The sequence below is a fragment of the Strongylocentrotus purpuratus genome, unplaced genomic scaffold (assembly GCF_000002235.5).
Source record: "Strongylocentrotus purpuratus isolate Spur 01 unplaced genomic scaffold, Spur_5.0 spur5_scaffold_2, whole genome shotgun sequence".
NCBI classification, from domain to species: domain Eukaryota; kingdom Metazoa; phylum Echinodermata; class Echinoidea; order Camarodonta; family Strongylocentrotidae; genus Strongylocentrotus; species Strongylocentrotus purpuratus.
This window is the reverse complement of record NW_022145605.1, coordinates 8,547,504-8,575,490: the sequence shown is the minus strand read 5'-3', so window position 1 is coordinate 8,575,490 and position 27,987 is coordinate 8,547,504. Positions and strand designations below refer to the sequence as shown.

Below are 27,987 nucleotides of genomic sequence, written 5' to 3'. Positions count from 1 at the left end.
TTTGAAGAAAGATTTTTTTAACGAACTATCATGACGTCCATGATATAACTTTATAGAGTTAGGCGTATACTTAGAAAGAACATTCGATTTTGGTATCATCGTATCGTCACACCATCTTCAGGTACGGATCCATGTGCGATTAGCCAATGTCAGAACGGAGGACTTTGTAATCCTACTCCGGGACCAAGTCTTCCCTACACGTGTAACTGTCTAGCTGGGTATACCGGCGTACTCTGTCAAACAGGTATGACTCTTTTTATTATCACCCCATGTGATTTTTATCTTTACAAAGGTACTTAATACACTTCAATTATATGATTAAATTAGCAATTTATTAAAACTTGGGTTACCTTGAACCTCAATACTAATACGTTCCCTGACACATGTGCACCTCCATCGAACCGACATGCAAGTTGGTATAACCCTTCATTGCTGACGGATGAGACGTCTCTTTAATCGTCTGTGTGCTCGCAATAATTTGCAAATAATGTCTACATCTTTTATTACCAGCTTCGGATCTCTGTGCTAACAACCAGTGTCAGAACGTAGAATCTTGCAGTCCTATGCCGGGTTTCAACCCTCCATACTTCTGTAATTGTCAACCTGGGTATCAAGGGCAGTTCTGCCAAATAGGTATGTTTCTTCCTATATTTCAATCGTCCTTCTGAGGATAAATATCACATACATTTTCTTGTATGCGTCACCTTTTTTGTTGTTGCTTAACGTCAAAAATTTAACAAAATGATATACATAGAAGAGTACCAAACATTTCAGAATAATGCCACCTGAACCTTCTACCTCCCATTGAACTTTTCAGACATCACAGTAAACCGAAAGCCCACCTGACCGACAATGTCGGTCACAGGGGTCGTCTGTTTCGCGGGCTTACGGTCTAGTGCGCTGTGACCGTAACGTTGCTCTGCATTTGTCAAAGGCTACATGCAAGATAGACGATACATTTCAATGTATTTCGACTGTCGTAAAGAGTTTCGAACCCCATATACATAAATATTTTACCCATGTTTCATTCTTTATCATTTTATTTTTTTATACATTTTTGGGTCGCACGTACATTTCGTCTAGCTTCTTAATTATGCATCGTGTATCTCATATTTACCTCCGTTTGGGACCAAGTAGACCATGACAGTCGACGGGACCTAGGTTGTTGGCCATGGGCTGTCGATCTTGAGGGCGTCCGGTCTCATGTACCAACAGTCTCTAAGGCTGCAGAACGCTAACATTTCAATATATTGTGACTGACGTATGACTCTATGATTATGTTATTCATTGTTCCTTTCATAACACGTTTTTTTAAATGACACACTTGGTCGCAATTTAATATATAAATTTCTTCTAGCTTTAGATTCATGCGCTAGTAGCCAATGTCAGAACGGAGGAACTTGCAATCCTTCTCCGGGACCCAGTCTACCCTACACATGTAACTGTCTGTCTGGGTATACCGGCACTCTCTGCCAAACAGGTATGACTTATTTATTATCAGCTTTATGTGATTTTTAATACACTTCAATTATATTATTCAATTAGCAATTTGTTGAAACTTAGATCACCTTGAGCTTCGATACTATTACGTTTCCTGACACATGAGCACTCTATCGAACAGAAATGCAAGTTGGTATAACCCTTTCATTGCTGATGAAAAGTCTCTTTAACATCTTCGTCTGTGTGCTCACAATCATTTTCAAATAATGTCTACATCTTGTCTTACCAGCTTCGGATCTCTGTGCTAACAACCAGTGTCAGAACGTAGAATCTTGCAGTCCTATGCCGGGTTTCAACCCTCCATACTTCTGTAATTGTCAACCTGGGTATCAAGGACAGTTCTGCCAAATAGGTTTGTTTCTTCCTATATTTCAATCGTCCTTCTGAAGATAAATATCACACACATTTTCTTGTATGTGTCTCCTTTTTTGTTGTTGCTTAACGTCAAAAGATTAACAAAATGATATACATATAAGGGTACCAAACATTTCAGAATAATGCCGCCTGAACCTTCTACCTCCTATAGAACTTTTCAAACATCCCAGTAAACCGAAAGCCCACCTGACCCAAAAATGTCGGTCATAAGGGTCGTCTGTTTCGCGGGCTTGCGTTCTCGTGGGCTGTGGCCGGAATGTTGCTCTGCATTTGTCAAAGGCTACATGCAGTAAGATAGACGATGTAGGCCCTACTTACCGTCCAAATTTCAATGTATTTCGACTGACGTAAAGAGTTTTAAACCCCATACATACATATTTTACCCATGTTTCATCATTTATCGTTTTATTTTTAATACATTTTTTGGTAGCATTTACATATATTTCGTCTATAGTTTTCTTAATTATGCACCGTGTATCTACCTCCGTTTGCGACATCCAAGTAGACCACGACAGCCGACAAGACCTAAATTGTTAGTCATGGGCTATCGGTCTTGTGGGCTTTCAGGTCCATGTACCGTCAGTCTCTAAGGCTGCAGAACGCTAACATTTCAATATATTATGACTGACGTAATGACTTTATGAATGTGTTATTCATGTTTCCTTCTTTAATACGTTTTTTTATAAAGACACATTTGGTCGCAATTATATAAATTTCTTCTAGCTTTAGATTCATGTGCAAGTAGCCAATGTCAGAACGGAGGAACTTGTAATCCTTCTCCGGGACCCAGTCTTCCCTACACGTGTAACTGTCTAACTGGGTATACCGGCATTCTCTGCCAAACAGGTATGACTTATTTATTATCAGCTTTATGTGATTTTTAATACACTTCAATTATATTATTCAATTAGCAATTTTTTGAAACTTGGATCACCTTGACCTTCGATACTATTACGTTTCCTGACACATGAGCACTCTATCGAACAGAAATGCAAGTAGGTATAACCCTTCATTGCTGATGAGACGTCTCCTTTAACATCTTCGTCTGTGTGCTCACAATCATTTTCAAATAATGTCTACATCTTGTCTTACCAGCTTCGGATCTCTGTGCTAACAACCAGTGTCAGAACGTAGAATCTTGCAGTCCTATGCCGGGTTTCAACCCTCCATACTTCTGTAATTGTCAACCTGGGTATCAAGGACAGTTCTGCCAAATAGGTTTGTTTCTTCCTATATTTCAATCGTCCTTCTGAGGATAAATATCACACACATTTTCTTGTATGTGTCTCCTTTTGTGTTGTTGCTTAACGTCAAAAGATTAACAAAATGATATACATATAAGGGTACCAAACATTTCAGAATAATGCCACCTGAACCTCCTACCTCCTATAGAACATTTCAAACATCCCAGTAAACCGAAAACCCACCTGACCGAAAAATGTCGGTCATAAGGGTCGTCTGTTTCGCGGGCTTACGGTCTCGTGGGCTGTGGCCGGAACGTTGCTCTGCATTTGTCAAAGGCTACATGCCGAAAGATAGACGATGAAGGCCCTATTTACCATCCACATTTCAATGTATTTCGACTGTCGTAAAGAGATTCAAACCCCATATACATAAATATTTAACCCATGTTTCATTCTTTATATTTTTTTTTATTATACATTTTTGGGTCGCACGTACTTTTCGTCTAGCTTCTTAATTATGCATCGTGTATCTCATATTTACCTCCATTTGGGGCATCCAAGTAGACCACGACAGTCGACGGGACCTTAATTGTTGGTCATGGGCTGTCGGTCCTGTGGGCTTTCAGGACCATGTACCGTCAGTCTCTAAGGCTGCAGAACGCTAACATGTCAATATATTATGACTGACGTAATGACTTTATGAATGTGTTATTCATGTTTCCTTCTATAATACCTTTTTTATAAAGACACATTTGGTCGCAATTATACAAATTTCTTCTAGCTTTAGATTCATGTGCAAGTAGCCAATGTCAGAACGGAGGAACTTGCAATCCTTCTCCGGGACCCAGTCTTCCCTACACGTGTAACTGTCTAGCCGGGTATACCGGCGTACTCTGTCAAACAGGTATACCTTTTATTCGTACTCAGCATCGTTTCATAAAAATGCCGTTTCCCTCATTCCGCACAACCTTATTCTAGTATTTTAATTCCAATTTAAGTCAATACTATCGTTATCATGTGAATGATACTTCTATATAAGGGCATACAGATATAGATCATATTGGTCTAGAGCGTCTTTTTATAAGCACTGACGATTCGCACAATATATAAAACCCTTTACAATCATAATGCTAAATCGATTTTTTATTTTTTTTCTTCTTCAAAGAGTCAGTCTTTCAAAAGAATGAATAGTGAGCCAAATCTTTAATAATTAAACTTTACAATTTCAGTTGTAATTGCATTTCTATGACATCTTTAGTTTTCTTATAACAGTAATAGATTTATTATAGCCATGTCAGGTTGAACAGCAATTTTACGTTGAAAGGCAGTGCATCGACTCTGTTGCTTTTTAACTTATTTATTTCGGGTATATACTTCCAGCTGTGGATCTCTGTGCCAATAACCAGTGTCAGAACGGAGGATCTTGCAGTCCTTTCCAAGGTTCCAACCCTCCATACATCTGCAGTTGCCCATTGGGATTTGGTGGACAGTTCTGCCAATCAGGTTTGTTTCTTCATATTTCATAATATGAAAGAGGATGTCATTTAAGACTTATTTCAGCAAGGATTTTCAAAACAAATGTATTATAAGTCGAATAATGATGAAAACCTACGAAATTTAGGCTTTCTGCATGCGTACAACAGAAAACTCAATTGCAAAAAATATTCCATCTTAATGGGCAACATTGTAATTAAATTAAATTTCTCTTTTGTTTGCTTTATCTTTTCACATAAATCATTTAAGTCGTGAATCCATGTACTGGTAGCCCATGTCAGAACGGAGGAACTTGTAATCCTACTCCGGGACCCAGTCTTCCCTACACGTGTAACTGTCTATCTGGGTATACCGGCGTACTCTGTCAAACAGGTATGCCTTTCAGATTTGAATCCATGAATCAAATGATTGTTGGACCTTTTAAAAGGATCATTATACATCATGTGTTACAACGCTGGTATGTGAGTTTATTTCAGACTTTACCGTTGTTGCTATTTTTTAGAGGTTATAGAAAACACTGACTGTTCTTGTTCACGTTGTTATATTAATTTCTTTGTTAGTGGATTTTTTTTTTAATTATCTGCTTACGGTGAAAGTTGTAAGTGCTTTGTAACTACAAAGAAAAGACGCTATAGCCATATCTGTTGATTGGATTGGAATTGATAAACACGCTTATAATTATAGTGCATGTATTTGTTAAACTTATGGATCTACAAACTGCAATTGCATGTTCAGAATTGAAGACATATTACATTTGCAGACGCTACTTTAAAAACAGATTTAGTGTATGAGCTCACAATAGTATAGTCATTCAAATCTCCTTTGCTTTCCTTTCTCAGCTCTGGATCTATGTACTGATAACCAGTGTCAGAACGGAGGATCTTGCGGTCCTTTCCCTGGTTCCAACCCTCCATATTTCTGTGCTTGCCAACCTGAGTATACCGGCCAGTTCTGTCAAACAGGTGTGATATTTGAAAATTATAAGCATGTTAATGAAGGGTAGAATTTATAAAACATTTTACAAAAGGTTTCAAGAGCTGGGAAGCAACTACGTCATTGATATAGTATTATACGATTAAAATTAAGGTTATATGATTCAAATTTGCAAATATTCAAAAACATCAAATTTATCGAACTTGTACCGTGACCGCTATCTATACTGAAAAAACGGGATTGCTATATGTTATTTTTTTTCTCGCGTAGATGGTCTTTTTAAAGTGGATTATTATTGAGTGGCCCGTATATTGCAATCAATTTTCCTGAATATTATGAAACGCTATGATTAACCCGTAGTGCAAGCTCGGAATGGACGACATATCACCTTTGCAGACGTCACTTTTTCAACAACTATATAGGTTGTGTTCTCACCATCATTTTCAATTCTTTTTACGTTCTATCTTCTATTACCAGCTCTGGATCTCTGTGCCAATAACCAGTGTCAGAACGGAGGATCTTGCAGTCCATTTCCAGGTTCCAACCCACCATACTTCTGTAATTGTCAGCCTGGGTATACCGGCCAGTTCTGCCAAACAGGTTTGCTTCTTCAAAATTTGACCCAATTAGAGATAGCTTTCGCAAAATTAAACAAATGCGTAAAAATTAAATAATAAGCGTATCGAATTTAAAGGCATTATTTCCTTCCTTCATCGAAGACTTAAATATCTTGAATATAAAGAATCATCCTTAAACATCATATTTTCAGGAAAATACGTGATATGTATTTCTAAAGCAGTCAAAATACTTTTTTTTTTCATAAACAACATGGCTCGATCTGTTAAGGCATTTGTCGCACAGAGCCAGAGACCCGACTTTGATTCCAGGCGTTATTTCTGCGAAAAGGAAGGCAGAAAGCAGGAGCAATGAATTTAAAGCTATGCATATAATATTTCCCTCATCCAATCTATGTTTCCACATCATATACGTGTGCGTGTATGTGCGTATGTTTGTGTGTAATAGTTTATATCATGAATATCAATTTGCTTGATTTAATCTATACCCTCTTCTCATGTAAATCATCTCAGGTACTGATCTGTGTGGTAATAACCAATGTCAGAATGGAGGAACTTGTAACCCTTTTCCGGGATCCGATCCTCCCTACACTTGTAACTGTCTATCTGGGTATACCGGCCAGTTCTGTCAAACAGGTACTTTTATCACGATTAATCTACATGATTATAATGAACATCGGTCAGATATCTGTATGGAGATTCATTTATGCATACTGAAAATCTTTTATGTTAAGAAATCTTGAAGCAATTTCCTTTAGTTGAAATAAGCTTCTTTAAAATATTTCCCTTTAAACTCTTTGATATACAAAAAATGAAGGGTTTATTAAGAGTTTGAAAGAATCTGTATTATATCCATGTGATCAGTTCTGTGCTGTCTCATTTCGAGACACATACAAAACAGCTCAGTAGAAAACTGTTACTTTATCAGTAGGTTAGTAGAATTAGGATATAGTTGTATTAACGTGATATAACATGATCCTAAATAATTGCAATAGATCAACCAAGTGCAATATTGCAATCCTATTGTATAGCCTATATAAATCATGTTCGGTCATGTAATATGGTATTGAAAAGATTCAAATGACGGACAAGGCTATGGTGTCTTGAATGGTCTTTGGGATCGTTGTTTATGACTACGTGAAAATAACTTTTCTTGACTTTACTTTTATCTCGTCATTTACTTATCTCTTCTATCTACAGATCCATGTGCTAGTAGCCCATGTCAGAACGGGGGAACCTGTAACCCTTCTTCGGAACCAAGTCTTCCCTTCACATGTAACTGCCAAGTTGGGTACACAGGCCAGCTGTGTCAATCAGGTCGGATATCGGTTCTACCACATTCACTCCGGGGTGAAGGGTTAGGGTTGGAAGTGCAATCGGGTTAAAGGATAGGATAAGGGTTAGCGTTAGGCTTAGGTATATAGTGTTGGGTCAAGGCTTGAAGTTAGGAACTCGGTTTGTTTATGGATTTACCGCGTTAGCCGGATTATAACTATGGTGTTGGGTCCTGGGTTGGGTCGACTTATCTACTCTTAAGTCCTTTTGGGGCAATTGAGAGTGTGTTTGAAATTGCAATATCTTTGTATAGAAATAAAATAGGATCTCTTCTCTACAATTAAGCATACAGAGCAATTTTGTGGCCCACAAAATCGACCCCTACTGGGGGTCGATTAGTACACTTTATATATAGCCTGCACCTCACGATTACTTCTATCACATGTTCACGCTTATCTTCAGCCATACCGTCGTGAAATTTAAAGATAAACCACTCAAAATCGCGATTTCATAATGAAAGCCGTTTCATCGATGAAAGACAGTAATTATAACTGTATTTTTTACAATGAAAAAAAAAACCCTGAGTTGTGACTGATAATCATACTACTTTTCATCCATTACTATTTTTAGATCTATGCGCTGATAACCAGTGTCAGAACGGAGGATTTTGCATTCCTTTCCCAGGTTCCAGCCCTCCATACTTCTGTAACTGTCCAGGAGGGTATAACGGTCAATTCTGTCAAACAGGTAATATAAATGTCGCCACATTGCATTCTATTACAATATCAATATTCAGCCAACTGAACCATTATAATTAAGACAGTTTACAACAGAAAATCATTTCTTGATATCAAAAAATAGGAATAAATGTTAAAACGGTTTGCCACGGACACGCATGATAAGTGGACGTTCATGCCGTTCTCGTCCACTCAATCTAAAAGTCCGTAATATTGCTGCTACAAGGATTTGAAGCCTGTACCTTGTGGCTCATATAGTCCGAAGACTGGACCACAACGCCCCTACATTCATTTCTGTATGGATATAAGAATACCACGCACATCCCTTTCTATACTATCTACCACCTGGTTATAGCGGCCAATACTGCCAAACAGGTTTGCTCCTTCATACTTCAATATAGTGATTCAATAGCAGATTTTCATCATGGATCTGTTCAGAAATACCACACACACGACCACACGCGCACCCACACACGCACTCACACACACACACACCCACACACACAAACACACAAACATTATCATCATCTCCTGCATCTATCACTCTGACTCCAAAAATATACTGTAATAACTTTTATTTGATGATGAAACAGAGACACTGTGATTTAAATCACTTTTTCAATACCGTACGTACGACACCATGCATAGCAAAGGATTCATGATAGGTGGCACATTAGTCATGAAATCCAGGTGTTGGATTTTGTTTTTCTAGTTCTATCGAACTTCTAGTGAAACTCGTTTAATATGGAGAAGAAAAGTTTTTAAAAAAAATTATTTTCGAATCATTTTAATTCAGGCCAATCAGAGATAGCAAAAAAATGAAATATGTTCACGATATTGAGTACGTACATGTGTGTGTCAAGGGATGTAGACCTACTTTAATTTGAATACACAGACTTAACCCTCTAAACAGCAGAATAATAAATTCATTTATATAAACGTTACGAATTACGAATGTTAATTTATTGAATTTAAAGCCCCACTGTCCTACTTTAAACTCTTTAATATAAAACAAATTAAGGGTTTATTAAGAGTTTGAAAGAACCCGTACAATATCCATGTGATCAGTTTTGTGCTGTCTCATTTCGAGACACATACAAAACAGCTCAGTAGAGAAATATTACTTTATCAGATAAAAACCAATAGGTTAATAGAAAGTATTAACATGATATAACATAATCCTAAATAATTGCAATAGATCAACTAAGTGCAATATCGCTTCCATATTACATAGCCTATATAAATCATGTTCCAAATATAATATGCTATTAAAAAGTTAGCACATTTCAAATGACGGACAAGGCTATGATGTCTTGAATGGTCTATGGGATCGTTGTTTATGATTACGTGAAAATAACTTTCCTTGGTTTAACTTCTATTTCGTCGTTTACTTAACTCTTCCAGCTTTAGATCCATGTGCCAGTAGCCCATGTCAGAACGGGGGAACCTGTAATTCTCCGGGACCAAGTCTTCCCTTCACCTGTAACTGCCCAGTCGGATACACAGGCCAGCTGTGTCAATCAGGTCGGATATCTCAATCACTTGAATTCAGGTCAATCAGAGATAGCGAAAAAATGAAATATGTTCACGTTGTTGAGTACGTACATGTGTGTGTCAAGGGATGGAGACCTACTTTAATTTGAATACACAGATTTCACCCTCTAAACAGCAGAATAATAAATTCATTTATATAAATGTTACGAATTACGAATGTTAATTTATTGAATTTAAAGCCCCACTGTCCTACTTTAAACTCTTTAATATAAAACAAATTAAGGGTTTATTAAGAGTTTGAAAGAACCCTTACAATATCCATGTGATCAGTTTTGTGCTGTCTCATTTCGAGACACATACAAAACAGCTCAGTAGAAAAATATTACTTTATCGGATGAAAACCAATAGGTTAATAGAAAGTATGAACATGATATAACATAATCCTAAATAATTGCAATAGATCAACTAAGTGCAATATCGCTTCCATATTACATAGCCTATATAAATCATGTTCCAAATATAATATGCTATTAAAAAGTTAGCACATTTCAAATGACGGACAAGGCTATGATGTCTTGAATGGTCTATGGGATCGTTGTTTATGATTACGTGAAAATAACTTTCCTTGGTTTAACTTCTATTTCGTCGTTTACTTAACTCTTCCAGCTTTAGATCCATGTGCCAGTAGCCCATGTCAAAACGGGGGAACTTGTAATTCTCCGGGACCAAGTCTTCCCTTCACCTGTAACTGCCCAGTCGGGTACACAGGCCAGCTGTGTCAATCAGGTCGGATATCTCAATCACTTGAATTCAGGTCAATCAGAGATAGCGAAAAAATGAAATATGTTCACGTTGTTGAGTACGTACATGTGTGTGTCAAGGGATGTAGACCTACTTTAATTTGAATACACAGATTTCACCCTCTAAACAGCAGAATAATAAATTCATTTATATAAATGTTACGAATTACGAATGTTAATTTATTGAATTTAAAGCCCCACTGTCCTACTTTAAACTCTTTAATATAAAACAAATTAAGGGTTTATTAAGAGTTTGAAAGAACCCGTACAATATCCATGTGACCAGTTTTGTGCTGTCTCATTTCGAGACACATTCAAAACAGCTCAGTAGAAAAATATTACTTTATCAGATGAAAACCAATAGGTTAATAGAAAGTATTAACATGATATAACATAATCCTAAATAATTGCAATAGATCAACCAAGTGCAATATCGCTACCCTATTACATAGCCTATGTAAATCATGTTCCGATTATATAATATGCTATTAAAAAGTTAGCACATTTCAAATAACGGACAAGGCTATGATGTCTTGAATAGTCTGTGGGATCGTTGTTTATGATTACGTGAAAATAACTTTCCTTGGTTTAACTTCTATTTCGTCGTTTACTTAACTCTTCCAGCTTTAGATCCATGTGCCAGTAGCCCATGTCAGAACGGGGGAACCTGTAATTCTCCGGGACCAAGTCTTCCCTTCACCTGTAACTGCCCAGTCGGGTACACGGGCCAGCTGTGTCAATCAGGTTGGATATCTCAATCACTTGAATTCATGACAATCAGAGATAGCGAAAAAATGAAATATGTTCACGTTGTTGAGTACGTACATGTGTGTGTCAAGGGATGTCGACCTACTTTAATTTGAATACACAGACTTCACCCTCTAAACAGCAGAATAATAAATTCATTTATATAAATATAAACTCACAGAGTTTCCACTATTTTGCCCCAAACAAATACAATTGCATCTTTATTTATGTGTTAAAGCAGCAACGTCATCAGATATTTTATAGCTCAAAGTCAAACCAAACATGTCAAAAAGTATAGTTTTTCATTGCCTAGATTATCAATCCTAGGTTAAGGATTTGAATTCCAGCCCGTAACTGAAATGCTTTGGCGAGACATTAATCCACATTCGCCTCTCTATATCCATGTGTAAATGGGTACCTGGCAGCTACTGGGGTAAAAATGATTGCAGCACGGTCCTCGGGAAGGGCTGCATTGAGGCTGATAAGACGTCCCTGGGTATAAAAACAAACTTCGTATTTATTATCAATATTTTGGTATTACTTTTATTATCATTATTATCATTAATATCGTTACCATTTTATTTGTTTTGAATTATCAGCTGTGGACCAGTGTTTAAGTAACCCATGTCAGAATGGTGGCTCCTGTCAGTCTTCTCCAAGTGAAAACCCTCCTTTCTCCTGCGATTGTTCATCTGGGTATACCGGCCAATTCTGTGAAACAAATCCGATTACAATAGGTATGTCCTAATTCACTTTGATCTCACCCCCCCCCCCCCCCAAAAAAAAAAAAATAAATAAATAAATAAATAAATAAATAAATAAAAAAAACAATCAAGAAATAAATTTTAAGTTCCGATTGATTTGATTCAATCACAACTCTTTATAATACAACAGGGCCCTAGTATATTACCCAAACGATCACCCGTGTGTATTTTATCTTATCTAAGAGATAAACATAATGCAAGAATAATTAATTTCCATGCTCATGAATACGATATAGAGACATAAACAAAAGTTATAGATAAATGAATATTCTCAGAAACGTTATGAATATTTAGCTCTAGTATGTTCCGAGCACTTCTATTTAAATACTTTTTGTTTCAGCACCCGATGGTCTCTGTTCTCCCGGCCAGTGCATGAATGGGGGAACTTGTGTTTCTGTAGTCGGTTTATCCTACTGCGACTGTACCGTTGGATTTGAGGGAGAATATTGTGAACAACCAATCACAAGTAAGTATACTCCTTCTTTAAGTAGAATATTTACAGTTTATTTCACCCTTTCTCTCCCGATTGTCTCTAATCCACCGTTCTCGTTAGTTATCTTAATCCTCTTTCGACGGCTCAATTTTCATTTTCGTGTTCAAAACCCTTTACAGTATCTTCTGTGTCTACAAGTACCCGAAACAATTAACTATCTAGCTTGGTGATTTTTCTTTCATGTATCCTGTCAACATGACTGCAAATTCTAAATACACGCACGACCTTTACTGCAGTTTGTTGACAAACTACAAAACATGTTTGATTTTGTTGTTGTAGGGGGGGGGGGGACTTGTCAGGAATATTTATTTCACCCCCATTCGAGTTGCATATCGGTGCTTTTTGCAAAGGATCATCAATTCAAATCAATTCAAATTTTATTGATTTAAATCCGAACAAATAGGATCATGTTCATGTTTTTTTTTTGTATAACATTGGATAACAAATTTCAAAATTATAGTGTAACATAGATAATTGAGTGTGAGAGTAAAAATTACAATAACCAGGAATGACAACAAATTCACGTACTATTATAGCACGACCTTATTCCAAACTCGTGGGAGACATTGATCATGGGATGACAATAAATAATGATCTTTACAATACTAAGGATCATCATGAATACATTTGCTAATACCCTCTTAAAAGGGGGCCCCCTTAATCAATTTTCTTTTCTATATTATGATTTAGACATTATATTTTGTTAATTTTCTTTATTTTAGCAACAAACGCATGTGCCTCTATGCCTTGTTTGTATGGTGGAAGTTGTATTATTGGATTAGATTCCTTTATTAGCTGCATGTGCCAGAGTGGGTTTACTGGATCAATGTGTGAAGAAGGTACACTGTTTCACTTTAAACTATATTTTTGAGTCAAATCGCATAAGGAATATAGAAATAATAATAATACAATATTTATAAAGCGCATAATAAACAGAAGTTTTTCTATGCGCTGTAAATTGCGGGGGGTGGGAGAAGGGGTCAGGATCACTAAACGACCCTTTTGGCAATGCGGTCATGTGTAATGACATGGAGAACTCTCCCTTGTTAATAGCTTATATCCACATTTCAGTGTAGCAGGTGTTTATTTTTCACTCCTAATGATGAAACAGACATATTTCCGCAGGAGAACATGTTTATATATATATATATATATATGTTCCATAACACGTTTGAGAATCCCCGTACCACTAGTAATGGGACTTTAAAAAATGCATAACATCTGCTGTTCGAATTTACTTACTTTTAATTCTTGGTTTTACTTCTACTCTCTAGGAAGGGTATCTTCGTATTTAAACGTTGTCTGCTTCGATCGGCTCATAGTATACGTCAAAAAGTTATTGCACGATTGGATTGCATAATTATGTAGTTAATTTCGCCTTTATCTGTGTCTTCACTTAAATAGTGGGGATATCAGTAATGTATTACATAATTATATTGAATTCTTCATCTATGTAAACCCTTAGTGATAATTTAACAGATAAATTATCCAAAGTTAAAAATGTTAAACTGCCTAGTACAAACTTGATTATTGCTATACTAAAACGGAGTTATTTAATTGGTAGAAAATTAGGTGTTGCTTTTGAAAGGTATATATTGCTTTTTTTACATCTCTCGGAGCATAAAAATCATACGCAAAATAGTCTTTTCTTTACCAAATATAAAGCACTTTCTGTTTCTTTTAGCAATAAACGAATGTACTTCGAACCCTTGTCTCAACGGAGGAACGTGTATTGACGGACAAGCTTTATTTATCTGTTTGTGTTCAAATGAGTATAACGGAACTAGGTGTGAAGAGTTAGGTAAGTCTAAATATCCATATAGGCCTACAGCTTATTATAGCTCTTGCGGAGAGAGGAAATACATTGTGGAAGGAAACGAGTCTCTATTTGCAGCAAAGTCTAATGAAAGTACTCCATTTCAACTCCCCCCCCCCCTATTTTGTTTTATTATTGGCAAAGGTCAAAGAAAAAAGTCTGTCTCGGCAATCAAACAAGGGGTCTCTGAACCCCTTGATCCACTAAAGGAGAACATCGTCCCCATCTCTCTTTTCAAAATAAAATATTAATCACTATACACGCCGGGGAGGGATCCAGGATTCTAAGCTAAAAAATAAAATTATTCAATTCCCAGTGCCATTTGGGGTCTGAAATTTTGAGGCAAATTTGTTAATGAGTACTTAAGATATTCCAGAGAAGATACTACCCTGATCACACACTCTACTAATCATCTTATCTTTTACAGGGCAGAGCAACCCTCCTACCACAACTAAATCACCAACCGTGGCAACTGAAATGCCATCATCTAGGTCAACAACCCGCATCAACGGTCCTTCTCCTCCTGAAATATCTGGAATTACTTTAGGTAGGTTACATCCCTCTATTTCTAGCCCCTCTCTTTATTCTCTCTTTTATTTAATGAACGAAAAGGTGTAGACCTACATTGAAATTAAAATCTACCAACTGCAGTGCCATGTTTTTGTTCGTTTTGTCTAGAGAATGTGTATATTCCCAGTAGTTTTTTTTAAATAATGAAACGTATTGCCCTTCAAGAGGGATTGGTCTAGCTCCTTTTTCTCTTTCTTCTCCTCCTACTCTCTTTCTGTTTCTTCTTCTTGTCCTGCATTCCCCCCCCCCCCCCCCGCTTATTGCCTCTCTTGCTCCGCATCGTCCTTCTTCTTCTTCTTCTGCTACAGGACAAATAGCTGCCATTTCATCAGGTTTGGCAGTACTCATACTATTCACAGCAGTCGTTTGGATAGCAGTATGTATTCGACTCCAGTAAGTGGTCACAGTGCATCAGTAAACTTTATTGTGTCTTGAGCTCCAGTTACGTTGATCTTTTTGTAATTGATCACAAAGAAAATAACAAAAATATGAGATTATTCTCATAAACTTGACTTACAAATGTGCTCCCTTCCACAAATATAAAGTGTATTGGCATAGCTTTAGTCATGCAATAATCCCATATTTCTATAGCAATTTAAAAGGAAACGTGTGCCTAAATACAAACTTGTTAGTAAAGACGTAAGATGTACATTGTAATTAATTGATAAAAATGTGTGTGCGAATTTAGCGTGCAAACATTGTATGACCATCAAATCAATTGCGAGAAGGTCCATTGGTATGAAAGAAAACACCCATTTGAAATAAAATGTTTTGTAACATAATCCTAATTTTTTAAACTATCAGAATAGACAAGAACCTGTGAATATCATTAATATGTGTAATCTTTGATTCCTTGTCTCAATCTCTTGTCTCATTCTAGAAAAGAAAGTGGCAAAAAGCCAGAGAGGCCACTGTCGATGATCTCCCAGCCACACAGCTTCAAAGACCCGCCAACGTTAGACCTAGAGATGCAGGAAATAAACCAATCCAGGGGAAACGAAATTCATGTCCTATCCTAAAGACAAAGAATCTAGATTATATTGTCATTGTTTAGAAATATATATCTATGTAAAGCTATCTTAGGGGCATTGTGCCTGGGGCAATCTTAATACAATTACCGAGGAGTATATTTATATTATATAGCAATATTAGTATTATTATTTGTTTTTTGTTGTTGTTATTGTTATCACATCAGACGCTACATGCATCATCTCCACTCCATGGGGATAATTATGTTCACTATGAGGTTGAAAGTGAATTTCAATCACAATGGCTTTCGTAATTCTATGATGTCCCCTGTGAAAAAAAGTTGTTGAATGCATATAAATGTCGTGGCAAAATACATTAAATGTATTGATGCATACTATACATGTATACTTTGGGGGCATAGGGGTGTTATTGTATAAATGTATATAAATTGCAATACCAAATTTCTTCCACTTGACTTTGGAAGTAGGTTGTAAACATATTGGCTTAATGTAAGTAAATGATGTGATCATATATATATATATATATATATAGTTGTTTTATATGAAGAGTATAACAAATTCATTTATTGTCTAATATCCCACTCCGGTAAAAACAGTTTCTAAATATAAATAATAACTCTTAGAAACACTTACAAATGCAAAAGCGTTATATCCTCAAATCAAATACAAGTGTTGCTAAAACAAAGGTTTATCATGTAAACATGTTACAAATTTTCACGGACTTACAAGGGCGTAAGTCCATTAAAAAAATTGTGATACAGTCATCAACGTAGAAAGTAATCAATTCATGGATCTCTTGCTATAGAATCAAAAAGCCAGGTTTGTTTCAATCACACTGACGACCATGACATATACAAGAACTGCACACTTGATGACATTATTCATTATTGTTGTTTTTTTACTGTTTATTTTAAAAAGATATCACAAATATGAAAATACTCTTCAATCGTATGTTATAATACTGATTTGTTACAATAAGCCTCTCAAATTGATGTATCCAATTCAAAAACTAAAATGCAGCATGAATTACATTCATGCAAAGAAATGGTAGATTCAAGCTTTAAATTAGGAGATTTAAGCTTATGGAGTACACACAGAGCAGGAAAATATATATCTCTCTCTCTTTTCCTTGCAAAGAGCATAGTCCATAGATTAACATTAAACTGATAGCAACGATAACTAATTGCAGCCACATTTGTTTTTCTTGATCAGTTTGTCTAACCCACAAAATCAATTTGAAATGCGTCCTTAGATAAGAGGCAGGTCGAAAAGATTATATAAAAATAATTAAAAGCTCAGTTCTGTCTGATTGTTTTCTTTTTGTGTACGTGTGTGTGTGTGTGTGTAATAAAGTGCACATACCAGTCCTTGAGTTACGCCAGAAACGTATGGGTGGATGCATGTGAACTTTCTTTCACTGAAAAAAAACAGTTACCACCTCTCTCCGCAGGGAGTGTGATGGAACCTGGAAATATGATCAGCCTAAATAACCAAGAATATCAAGTCAAATTGACACATTTCTCTCCAAAGTGGACTTTTCAAGGCAATACTGGCCTATTTAATGCTCGTTCAGATACGGAGTGGTAAACAACAGCATTTTTTTCTAAATGATGACAAAAAATGTAAAACACTTTACATTATTGTATTTCATAATTGTATACATGTATGTATATTATGAATATGTGCACGACTCTTGCTACGAGCAGTTGCCATTCATTTACATTTCCTTGAAAACGTGACTAATTTTTGCAGGGCTTACAGTGCCATATATCTGAAACGGCCTTTACACAGAGAAGTTTGTTTGTATGTTAATGCACTACGAATACAAAGAAAATCAAATTTTCTATTAAACACAATGAAACAATGAATTTTTAGCTCTATCATTCCATTTTTTCAAGAAGTTTAGATGTATTCACAGTTAACAGTATTCACTTCTCTTAAATCCTCTCTATTTCAATACATTTTTAGCACATTTTAAAGGAATATCACCAGATGTGTAACACTAATTTCATTCTGAAATAGCTGAATTTTTTTAAAGTCACTCTTGGTGAAATGGTCGGCTTGCTTAAACATAAAATGTTATATCTCAGACCTAGCATTGCCTTGAATAGGGGTTATCAAGGGATGGAGAAATGGTCTATAATTAAATCTCCCCATTTAACGACAAAGTAAGGATACATAAAACATGGCAAGAATTTTTCAGCTTTTCATTTTGGAGAAATAAATTTCAAATTAAAAAAAGGGAATCAAATGTTGAGGAATATGGCCCAGTTTTAGGCTTGTATATTGATGGTAGCTTAGTTTTGATAACAACAGAAATTGTGTCGATGGTACTTCAATCTTACTTTTTTGTTAATGCCATGATTAAGAAGTCTATCATATCATTTTATAGAATATTTACAACATACACTCATGGATAGGGGAGTGGGCAAGAAGGGTAAAAGTTATTGGGTTAAGCAATCAAAAATGAGAGTGAAATGATCGTCTTATATCAAACGACCCCATAAAATTCAAAAGCATTAGCCTACTGAGCAATCTATATATAGAGATCTGTGGTGATGATGAGGAAAAACCTGCATACATACAAGAATGAATCCAACATACCCATTCTTGTTGAAAATAATTTCCCAGAGTACATAGTTGTCTAAGGTGTTTTTGTAATAAATCTAGGTACAGGTATCATGTCTAAATCATGGAGAGATTCCCTACTAAATACCAAATAGTACATATAATGATGATGGAAAGCATATTTAACTCAAAGCTTGTAATCGATCATTTTATGATGAAATGTATAATGTTCATCATTAAGTTTTATTTCTTAATCTTTTAACATGACCTTTCTGCTATTGTGCAGATAAGCAAACTTGACATGCTAAGAATTGATTTGAAGAGTACCTTTCATTGACAAGACTTGTCAATCTTTTACACATTTACACGAGTCAAAAATAATGCTTGAATATGTTTAGTGTAGGACATTGACCGCGGAGCTATTGTCTCCCGAGCATGTGTCGTGCAATCGACGGGTTGCATACCCATGTCGTGTTTGGCGGAATGTGGATCACTAGGCAGCATTAAACAGCTGAAGACCTGTCTTAACATAGATGAACACCAGCTCCCTGGCCTTGTGCTCCTGATGATAGAATGAAGAAAGGATGGAATAATATTTGGACATTACAAAAATAACTACCAGAATAAAGTCTCAAATCTTGAATTTGTGTGTGTGTGTGTGTGTATGTGTGAAATCTGTAATTTTAGATTAAATACTTTTTATTGAAATGTAACAATAATCAAAAGAAAATCAGAAACATCTTTTACAAAAGTATCAACTTTATCCCCCTACCATCCCCCTCCCCCCCCCCCCCCCCCCCCCCCCCCCCCCCCCCGCCAATTTGCTCCTCTGTTAGAATTGTAATTGTTAATTTTGAGCCTCAGGAAATAAGAAAAACAGCACGGAGGGATATTGTGAAGAAGGGTTTGCATAAATAAATGAATGAGAGCATGTATTACTTTAGAATTGTTAAAAGTACCTAGGTAACCTTTTTTATATTATTAGTTGGTAACTTTAACCTAAATTTTTCCACAATAAATAGCATATATTGGCCTACACATATTGTGTGAAGATGAAGATACTCACTTAACACACTGCTGAAGAAAGAGACATAGGTAGCATTACTGGTGACTGCTTTGTAGCTTGCTGGGCTTTTTCTTGTCGTAGAGACCGTGAAAGCTTTCCCTGCGCTCGCATCCCCGGGGCCTATCACGTCAATCTGAATCAGATGATACTCCCGAGCACTGAGAAGGAAGCAGAAAAAGCAACAATTTTAAATACATAGTACAAATGGAAAATGGTACTTTTGTAAAAGCCAATGAGGCATGACAATTGAATGCACCAGGCACACAAGTAATATTAAACAAAATGTAATATTTATTTTCTATCATAAAGGCAGTTCAAATGTATGATAATTTGTGAGCTTTCTCATTTTGAAATATGTTTGTTTAGAGAGGTATCATAGAAGGATCCTCCCTGGAAAGCATTGTTCTTCAAATACCCCCAAATTAAAATATAATGAGAAATAGCTGAAAAGTTTGTACCAAACTATCATGCCACATGTTGTTTAGTCCCATATAAAATTGTCTGTATGCAGTAACCTACATGTGATTTTCAACAAGACTGTGTCAATTGTTATCATGTTGATACATCCAAAACCTCAGAGTATACAGCAATTCTTATGTTCTACCTTATCCTTGTTCTCCTATGAATTCCAGATAGTTTCTTTCACAATTCAATCATAGGTAGAGGTGTCGTGGTCTAGTAAATATGTTGTCGGACTGTGGATCACAGGGTTCACAGCTCGAGTGCTGCTGCGGCACTAATGTCCTTTGGCAAGACATTAATCTACCTCCATTCCCGGTGGTAGATGGGTACCGGTAAGAAGAAAATCCTTGAAGGTTGTGAGCACCAAAACCGGTAGCCTAGCAGAGCCGGGATAATATTAGAGCATCTTGATAGATACAACTAGTGTGCGCTTTAAAAATATCCAATATTTACTATCATAAACAGTGGTCAGTAACATACAAATAAACTCGCTGTTTTGCAATTGACCACTATGTACGATCAAGTAAGCATACAATCAATTGCTAAGCTTTGTGTTAGGGGCCCCTGAACTTAATGAGCTCTGTCTTTAATCTTACTTAGGATCTGAGGCGATGCATCCTTGGACCTTTTCAAAGCCTAAGTTGTGTGCCATCATACACGCAGCAGCCATTGTGTTGACATTGTTAGGTGCTAGTGGACATAGGTCTTTCACAGGGCCTAGCGGAATATCAAAAGGAAAAAAAAAGAGCATTGATTTATAGAAAAAAGTAATTATACATGGAGGACAATTGCAACCTCCGATATATATCTTTCACTAGCCCCTCACCTCTGACACCTTACCTTACGATTACTCCAGAAAGCATTCAATAGTACTGCAAATAACATCATCTTCTGTGCCTTGTTAGAAACAGAAGGCCCAGGTAGTGTTACGCTCAAGGAGGTGAATGTCTGTATATGCTGAAAATCACTCATACAAGTGCATAGTAACCTATAGGAAAATCTTGTACCCCAAACTACTGCACTACAGCAATTGCTGACACGCAACAAATCCATGTCAGCATGGTTTATCTAATTTGTGTGAGATTTTCATAGGAGAAAGATCATCAGATACAAGGCACGAATTTAAAATAACCTGAAAATTCAACTTGATTAAGGTGAAAGATCCAATCGATGGAATTATATTGAAATTATATGTTTGATCATCCAACACTGTAAAAGGCATATTTTTTAATTGGCTGATTATTTCAGTTGAAATATAATAAAATAGGTCCATTTATATAGTGCAGCTGAAACTAAGAGGTCAACTGCAGCTTAAATTCAGACAGCACTTCACATGTACAGTTCTGTGGGTGGCACCAGTACAAAAAACATATGGGCCCATATAAAAACATATTTCTATATACTACAGGAAACAACTACAGCTATTCATCTACTGCAGTACTGCATTTGAGGCTTAACCACAAGTGGATAAAGTTGAGAAGGCATTGCCTATTTTCTTGCTTTCTTGCGATCTTACAATTCCTACCTTAAGACAAGATTATTCAATCATAGAGTCCTTATCCAGATCACATCTCAAAATTATTTGTATGAAAAGATGATATGGACAATGAATTAATCTATCAAATGAGTTATTGATCATATTCCACTCACCATCATACAGCACAGTTGGCTCTAGTACTGTTTCATTGACCTCCTTCAGAGGACTTTCTAAGCGGAAAGCATCAGGATGCTTTGTCATGGTGATCTTCAATCCCTACAAAGTGAAAAAGTTCAGATCACAAATCAAGTGTTTATTTTATACATATATATTTTGTATAGTTCTTTTACAAAGCTGTGCTTTTCTTTGTGTGTTTGTGTGTGTTTGAGTAATTCCTGGTGTTTGACATCAGCAGTGCAATCTGTATTTGAATAAAAATAAGCTAGATCTATATTAACCTTTCTTTGATTATGATAGATAGAATTATTTATTCCCTATTAAGCAATGACATATCAAATGATGTTTACTTCCAAAAATATATGCCTTCTAAACATATGAAGGTAGAATTTAAGATGAAACAAATATCTCAATTATTTTTAATTGCTTTAATGAAAAAAAGACAAAAAGAGTTGCTCCTAACAGGCATCTACCTGCAATGTCCCTCGATCGGCCATCTTCTGAATATCTTGCCCTCCCCATAATGCACCACTTGGAATGTAGAGGCCGTGTTTAATGGCACCATCCCTAAGTTTCTTTTCAACATGTGCATCTGCCAAGGCTGTGGGAGAACCAACCTGATGGGGAAAAAAATGAATTCATGTTTAGGTTTCAAAAGATATACAAGTATCTACATATCCCTAAAAGTATAAGCTTAAACCTCTGTATTTGCTATTGATCAAAGCCTGAGACTGCCGCTTTGTTAGGAGCATATGGTTCTTATGACAAAAATCAAATGTGGCAGCTCATTTCAGTGTGTGTTCCATCAGTCGACCAAAGCAGCGAAAGAGTTAACCTACGAAAAACACGTTTTTCGAGTCAAAGAATAAGCTTTAAAAATTGTATCACAAGAAAAGTCTTAAATATGAACAAAACTATCCTATGATAAGTATGATGTGGTACAGGGAGTTTATTTGTGTGAGATATAAAGAGTTAATTCTTTTGGTGGAACTGACACTGCCATCATCAATGAAATTATTTCTTCATCCGTAATTGCACAACGCCAAATTCAAGAGTAACCCACTAGCGGACACCAAGGGGCAAATAAGTTTTGTATAACTTTATGCCTACTTCCAATGTATGATATCCAAGGTATGATATTTATACTTACAAAGTAATCTGCACTTGAAATAAAGTCTGCTCCATATTGATCTGATATACAAGGATGAGCAACTTCAATTATCAGGTCTGCATTTCTATGAAGAGGACATACAAAATAAATTTGTTTTAAGTATATTGTGGTATGAAAGGTTTACATGGAGCCTGGATTGTCATTTTGTGGTATGTTTGCAAAGGCATTTCAAATTTGTACGGTTGAGAGATATAATTCAGGGGCTGGTATGAATTGAATCACTATATTTGTCTAGTTCTGCCTGTCACATGACAAGATTTTATAACAGGAAAAATTGGTATGCTGTATTCAAATAGAGAGTAAGAATATTAAAGCATTCAAAACTGAGAAATATCAGCCCAAAGAAGGAGAAAGAAAAAAAATAGGTTAAAAAAAAAAGATTTCTGACTGACAGACCCATGTTTTGGCACCTCAAGGGTGATACAACATCTGTTTTTTTAGGTCTTACGCAGATATTCTGTTTCATACTGTTGTTTCCCGATATTGATTATAAAAGATATGACTGACTAAAAAACCAGAAAGAGGGGGGTCTTTGTTGGGTGGGGTGGTGAGCAGGAGAGAAAGGGAAGATGTTTACCTTGAAGCAAATTTACTTAAATCATCCAGAACTAGGTTTGGCGGAACAATCCCATCCATTGCTGATGTTGAACGGTTCCACACAAACACAATCTCAAAGTCATCTCTGCCCTTGATGTTTTCGAATAGATATTTTCCTAGAAGAATAAAAGAAATAGCAAAAATAAGTAAACTGTGAAAAACACTTCTAAAAGTAAGAACATACAAGACTGGTATTACAATCATTTTTGTGTATAGAAAGTTTGCTTCCAAGTATGATTTCAATGAAAGACATATCGGCAGAGTCTAGTGTATCTAAGGTGTTTTTGCTATGTACAGCATTGTCATTTGGTGCATGCATCTTGAGGAATATTAGCTCTTCACAACTTGACAGTTTTCCCAAGCAGCTAAACGTAGCAAAAAAAAAGGTATGCAAGTTTGATGATACCTGTAGGCATGATTTATGTACAAACTACTTTTTAAGGGTCAAATGGATGTTTTCAAACTATAATCAGAAGAAATGAAAAAAAAGGTGATATTTCTTTTTCTAGATATCTTTGTTAGTTAAACCAGGGCTCAAAATTAAAAAGGTTAACACTATTTGGTACATTGCTCTTCTATCACTGATTTCTTTTCACTGAATGCTACAATAGTAAAATTGTTTAAAGAAATTATTTGTTACCAACCCAAGGTTAGGATGTATGGATACTAATGACAAGTTTGTTCCAAAAGATTGGTGGGATTTTGTTTTAATTGGTTAATACATTAAAAACAAAGCAACTCTTTGCAAGTCTTGTACTGGAAATAAAGGATCTACATGTAGGTAATGATAAACAATTATTACACTTATATGGAGTCATAATGATGATGTTAACAGAGGCAATTTATCTTTAGATACAACACTAGAAATTAAGTTATAAACTTTAGCATGCACGCACAAATTCATTTCTTCTTCTTCTTCTTCTTTGGGTTAAGTCTACCTCCTTACCAATTTTGCCAAATCCAACAATGCCAATTCTTCTCTGTGTTGCCATGGTAGCTTAATATCCACCGACCAGATCGTCTATAATTTCTTTGTTGCAATACAAAAGGAAACCCTGATGACAAAAAAACAAGGATTTAAATGTGGGAAAAGCATAGATTCCCTAAATATTTTTGAGGAGAAAACAAAATAAAGTGAAATCATACAGACATAAATTTTACAACATGTACAAATCCAATGGATCAATATTTTGCTAGGACACAATGTAATCGTTGACCAGTACGTTTGTAATGTAAGCCTAAGCCTAACAGTAACACTTTTAAATCTTTAGCCTAAAGTTTAGGCATTCCAAGTTGTGTGACAGTTTAATGCTTGTGACATGTGGAGACAGAAAACAACCGTCTTGTAGTTAATTGTACAGTAGGCCTTATGCATATAATAATAATAATAATAATTAACAACATTTGTATAGCGCTTATCACAAAATATGTCTCTAAGCGCTTAAGAAAAATAGAAAGAGAAGGAATTACAGCCAAATATTAAGTTATACATAATAGATAATGGACAATCGAGGGGGCTGCATATGCAAATGAAAAAGGCTATTTAACAAAAAAGTAGGTTTTTAACATGGATTTGAATTTGTCTGTTGAATCTGCTTGTTTTATACATTGAGGTAAATTGTTCCAGAGTTGAGGGGATGCTGCATAAAAAGTTCGGGAACCATAAGACTGGGTATTGGTGGCAGGAACTATTAAGAGTGATTTCTTGTTTGAGCGCAGGTTGCGGGAGGGTAAGTATTCTGATATCAGCCTTTGAAGGTAGACTGGAGCTGTTTTTGTCAAACATTGGAAAGTCAGCAAGAGGATCTTAAAATCAATTCGTTCCCGGACTCTTAGCATGTGAAGCTCCTTCAACAGTGGAGTGATGGACTCACGTGAACGACGCTTTGCAATAAGTCTAGCAGCTGAATTTTGTACTCTCTGCAATTTGTTAATTTGTGCATCAGGAAGACCATACAGAAGACTGTTGCAAAAGTCAATACGAGACATGACCAGTGACTGAACAAGTCTCTGGGTGGTCTTTTTAGTAAGAAACTGACGGATGCTACCGATTTTATGCAACGCAAATGAGGCAGATCTGCATACATTGTTCACATGAGTCTTCAGAGATAGATTATTATCAAATGTGACCCCAAGGTTTCTAGCACCTGTAGAACATTCTATGTCAGTACCATCAAGACATACATCATCAATCGGACTACAAGTCCTATGTCTGCTAATAAAGTGTATACACTCTGTCTTATTTTCATTTAATTTCAATCCATTCTGTATGGACCAATTCTTAATGTCTGTAAAACATGCACTGAGTCTTTGTAGAGCAACATCATGGTTATCCTTCTTTAGCACGAGGTAAATTTGAGTGTCGTCTGCATAAGTCATACACGATATGCCATGGTGTTTAATGACATCCTCTAATGGAGACGAGAAAAGTGTAAATGCTAACGGACCGATTGGGGTACTCCGAAGTTCGAAGAGCTGACATGTGACTCACAGTCGCTAACAAAAACAGACTGAGTTCTGTTAGTGAGGTAGGATCTAAACCATTCCAAGGCTGTGTCTTTGAGTCCAAATCTATCATGCAAACGGCTTAGAAGGGCATCATGACTCACGGTGTCAAAGGCTGCAGAATAGTCCAACAGCAACAGAATCGCTTCATCGCCTTTATCCAGGGAAAGTAGAATGTCATATGATAGGAGATCGACTGTCATAACATAAAACTAACATTTGTAAACCTTTTTTGGTAAGAGTTCCTTTTGTACCCCCCCCCCCCCCAGAAACCACCATTTCGTTAAATTGCTCCTCACCCCGGCCACCCCCCCCCCCACTCTGTGAACGGAGGGATACCATGCGTGTTCCAAAACTCTCCGGCTCGTAACAAAAGAAAAAGGTCGACCCGTATTGACTTTACACACCGAGGCAGCGTCTCACGAAACCGTCATAATTACAAGTTCAGCGACATCCCATTGAAATGCGTGTATTAAGTTTAACACGCCTTTCAATGGGATGTCGGTGAACTTGTATGAAGGGGTGACCAAAGTTCGCGCACATTTTAGAACATATTACAAAATGTGATATTCGATCTATGATTTCTCACATTCTACACAACTTTATTTATTTCATTTATTACCAAATGGACGGCAAAGTTTTTTACTACAGATTGGTTCAACTAGAAAAATTTACCGTCGAAGGATTTCGGAGATATCGCGATCTAAAAATTCGATGTCCGATCGTGCGTGCGCGCTGCATCTAAAAAAGTCGTAAAAACAATGAGACCTAACTTCACGCACGGTGGTTTACAGTTGATTTATCAAAAAATGTGATCCATCAAAAATAAGGTAATATCATAATTTGCAAGACAAGATATCGTACAATCAGTTAGTACCACTCTTTACTTACAATTTTGAGGATTTCTGATCTCAAAATGAAGATTTCCAGACCCTTATCGGTAAGTTGATAATTTTTCGGAACGGACGCAAATAACTGCAAAATTTGCCGATCTTTTGTCAATATTTTCACAATTTCGCAACCAATTCTAAAGAAAATTTCGTTTCTGGGTAATTTTATGACCCTCTTTCCATTGGTGATATCAGATTTTCGAAATCTTACCGACTTTTTGAGAAAGCGAACTTTGGTCACGCGCGAACTTTGGTCACACCGCCATACTTATGACGGTTTCATGAAACGCTGCCCGGACTTTTGCTGAAAAGAGGGGGGGGGGGGGGTATGGGTACCCTAAATAACACTGAGTGGGGGGCCGCGGGCTCCTCACAAATGCAACAAATAAAAGCATGAATAAAAGCTTGCAGAATACAACTGCAGATCTCCGAGAACAACGGAGGAAGAAGAAGAAGAAGAAGAATAAAATAGTCTAGATCTAGTGCTTCATTTTATCATACGAATCTCTTTTCCACTCGACTATACCGGTACACACAAGACTGTGAATACCTGTGCAGGCGAATGAGTGGTTTAAAAAACCACGATATAGCCAAACAATGCAGAACTATTGTCAAATGACCAGACAATTTGAAACGAGTGCGATCTATCCCCTTAAACTGCTTAGTCCCGTGTGTACATTTATTGGACGTTCGCACCGAAATAAATTTTAAACAATTTAAATTAAAAAAACAGTGATATGTGAATTGGCTTCGACTAAATATTCGAAAATTATCTATAGACAGATAAATCTTTACAAAATGGTGAGTTATTTTACCTCTTATTTGGATATATCAATGTTTAGTTGATACAAGAGAGTACACATATGGGCAAACGGGAACGTACAGGATGTGCTCAAACACTGAAATAAGCAAATGATTTATGGAGCTCGCAGGGTAAAAGATATGGCCAATTTGATATACGTAACACAGAACAACAATACTGCATGTAGTAATGTACTGGCCCTTGTGCCATATCTAGCTATAATTTCTGCCATTTGAGAGCATTCATTTAAGTCACTGAATTTTAAAATAAAGTCTAAGATTATTCATTTTCGTTCAATCAAAATTCTACGAAAATCCTGCTACCCTTTTTAAGCTAAATTTAACAAAGGGGATCGGCAGGGCGTATAGAGGCTGCCACTGAGTATTATTGCTTTCGCTTTCGGTGCCTGATTCTTGCTTCCCTTTCCTTGTTAACGTGCCAATAAAATTTGAAAATTCGAGGGAAAATATGTTAAAGAAATAAATTTACAACTAATGTGGATTCAACGAATGATCTTCAAATTGGT

General features: G+C 36.3%; 2 protein-coding genes and 1 long non-coding RNA gene across 3 annotated transcripts; 2 read left to right on the top strand and 1 right to left on the bottom strand.

Moving 5' to 3' along the window:
* Positions 1-7,278: 7,278 nt before the first annotated feature.
* LOC115926374 lies at positions 7,279-9,637 on the top strand. Its single transcript, XR_004065052.1, has 3 exons — positions 7,279-7,378; positions 7,967-8,083; positions 9,478-9,637. It is a non-coding gene; the product is annotated as an uncharacterized LOC115926374 (long non-coding RNA).
* Positions 9,638-11,516: 1,879 nt separating this feature from the next.
* LOC115926354 (fibropellin-3-like) lies at positions 11,517-15,776 on the top strand. The gene is made up of 8 exons (XM_030990983.1): positions 11,517-11,610; positions 11,714-11,851; positions 12,219-12,344; positions 13,094-13,210; positions 14,056-14,172; positions 14,615-14,734; positions 15,066-15,150; positions 15,638-15,776. Exons 1-8 carry the CDS (start codon positions 11,517-11,519, stop codon positions 15,774-15,776), a joined length of 936 nt encoding a protein of 311 aa, XP_030846843.1.
* An 859-nt stretch (positions 15,777-16,635) lies between these two features.
* Positions 16,636-27,567, bottom strand: LOC115926640 (putative L-aspartate dehydrogenase). The gene is made up of 9 exons (XM_030991583.1): positions 27,475-27,567; positions 24,211-24,319; positions 23,245-23,380; positions 22,647-22,731; positions 21,970-22,113; positions 21,493-21,595; positions 20,439-20,559; positions 19,381-19,538; positions 16,636-18,876 (listed from the first exon to the last, which is right to left on the bottom strand). The coding sequence occupies exons 2-9, from the start codon at positions 24,254-24,256 to the stop codon at positions 18,839-18,841; spliced, it is 831 nt and encodes a 276-aa protein (XP_030847443.1). The 5' UTR covers positions 24,257-24,319; positions 27,475-27,567; the 3' UTR covers positions 16,636-18,838.
* Between the last annotated feature and the right edge of the window lie 420 nt (positions 27,568-27,987).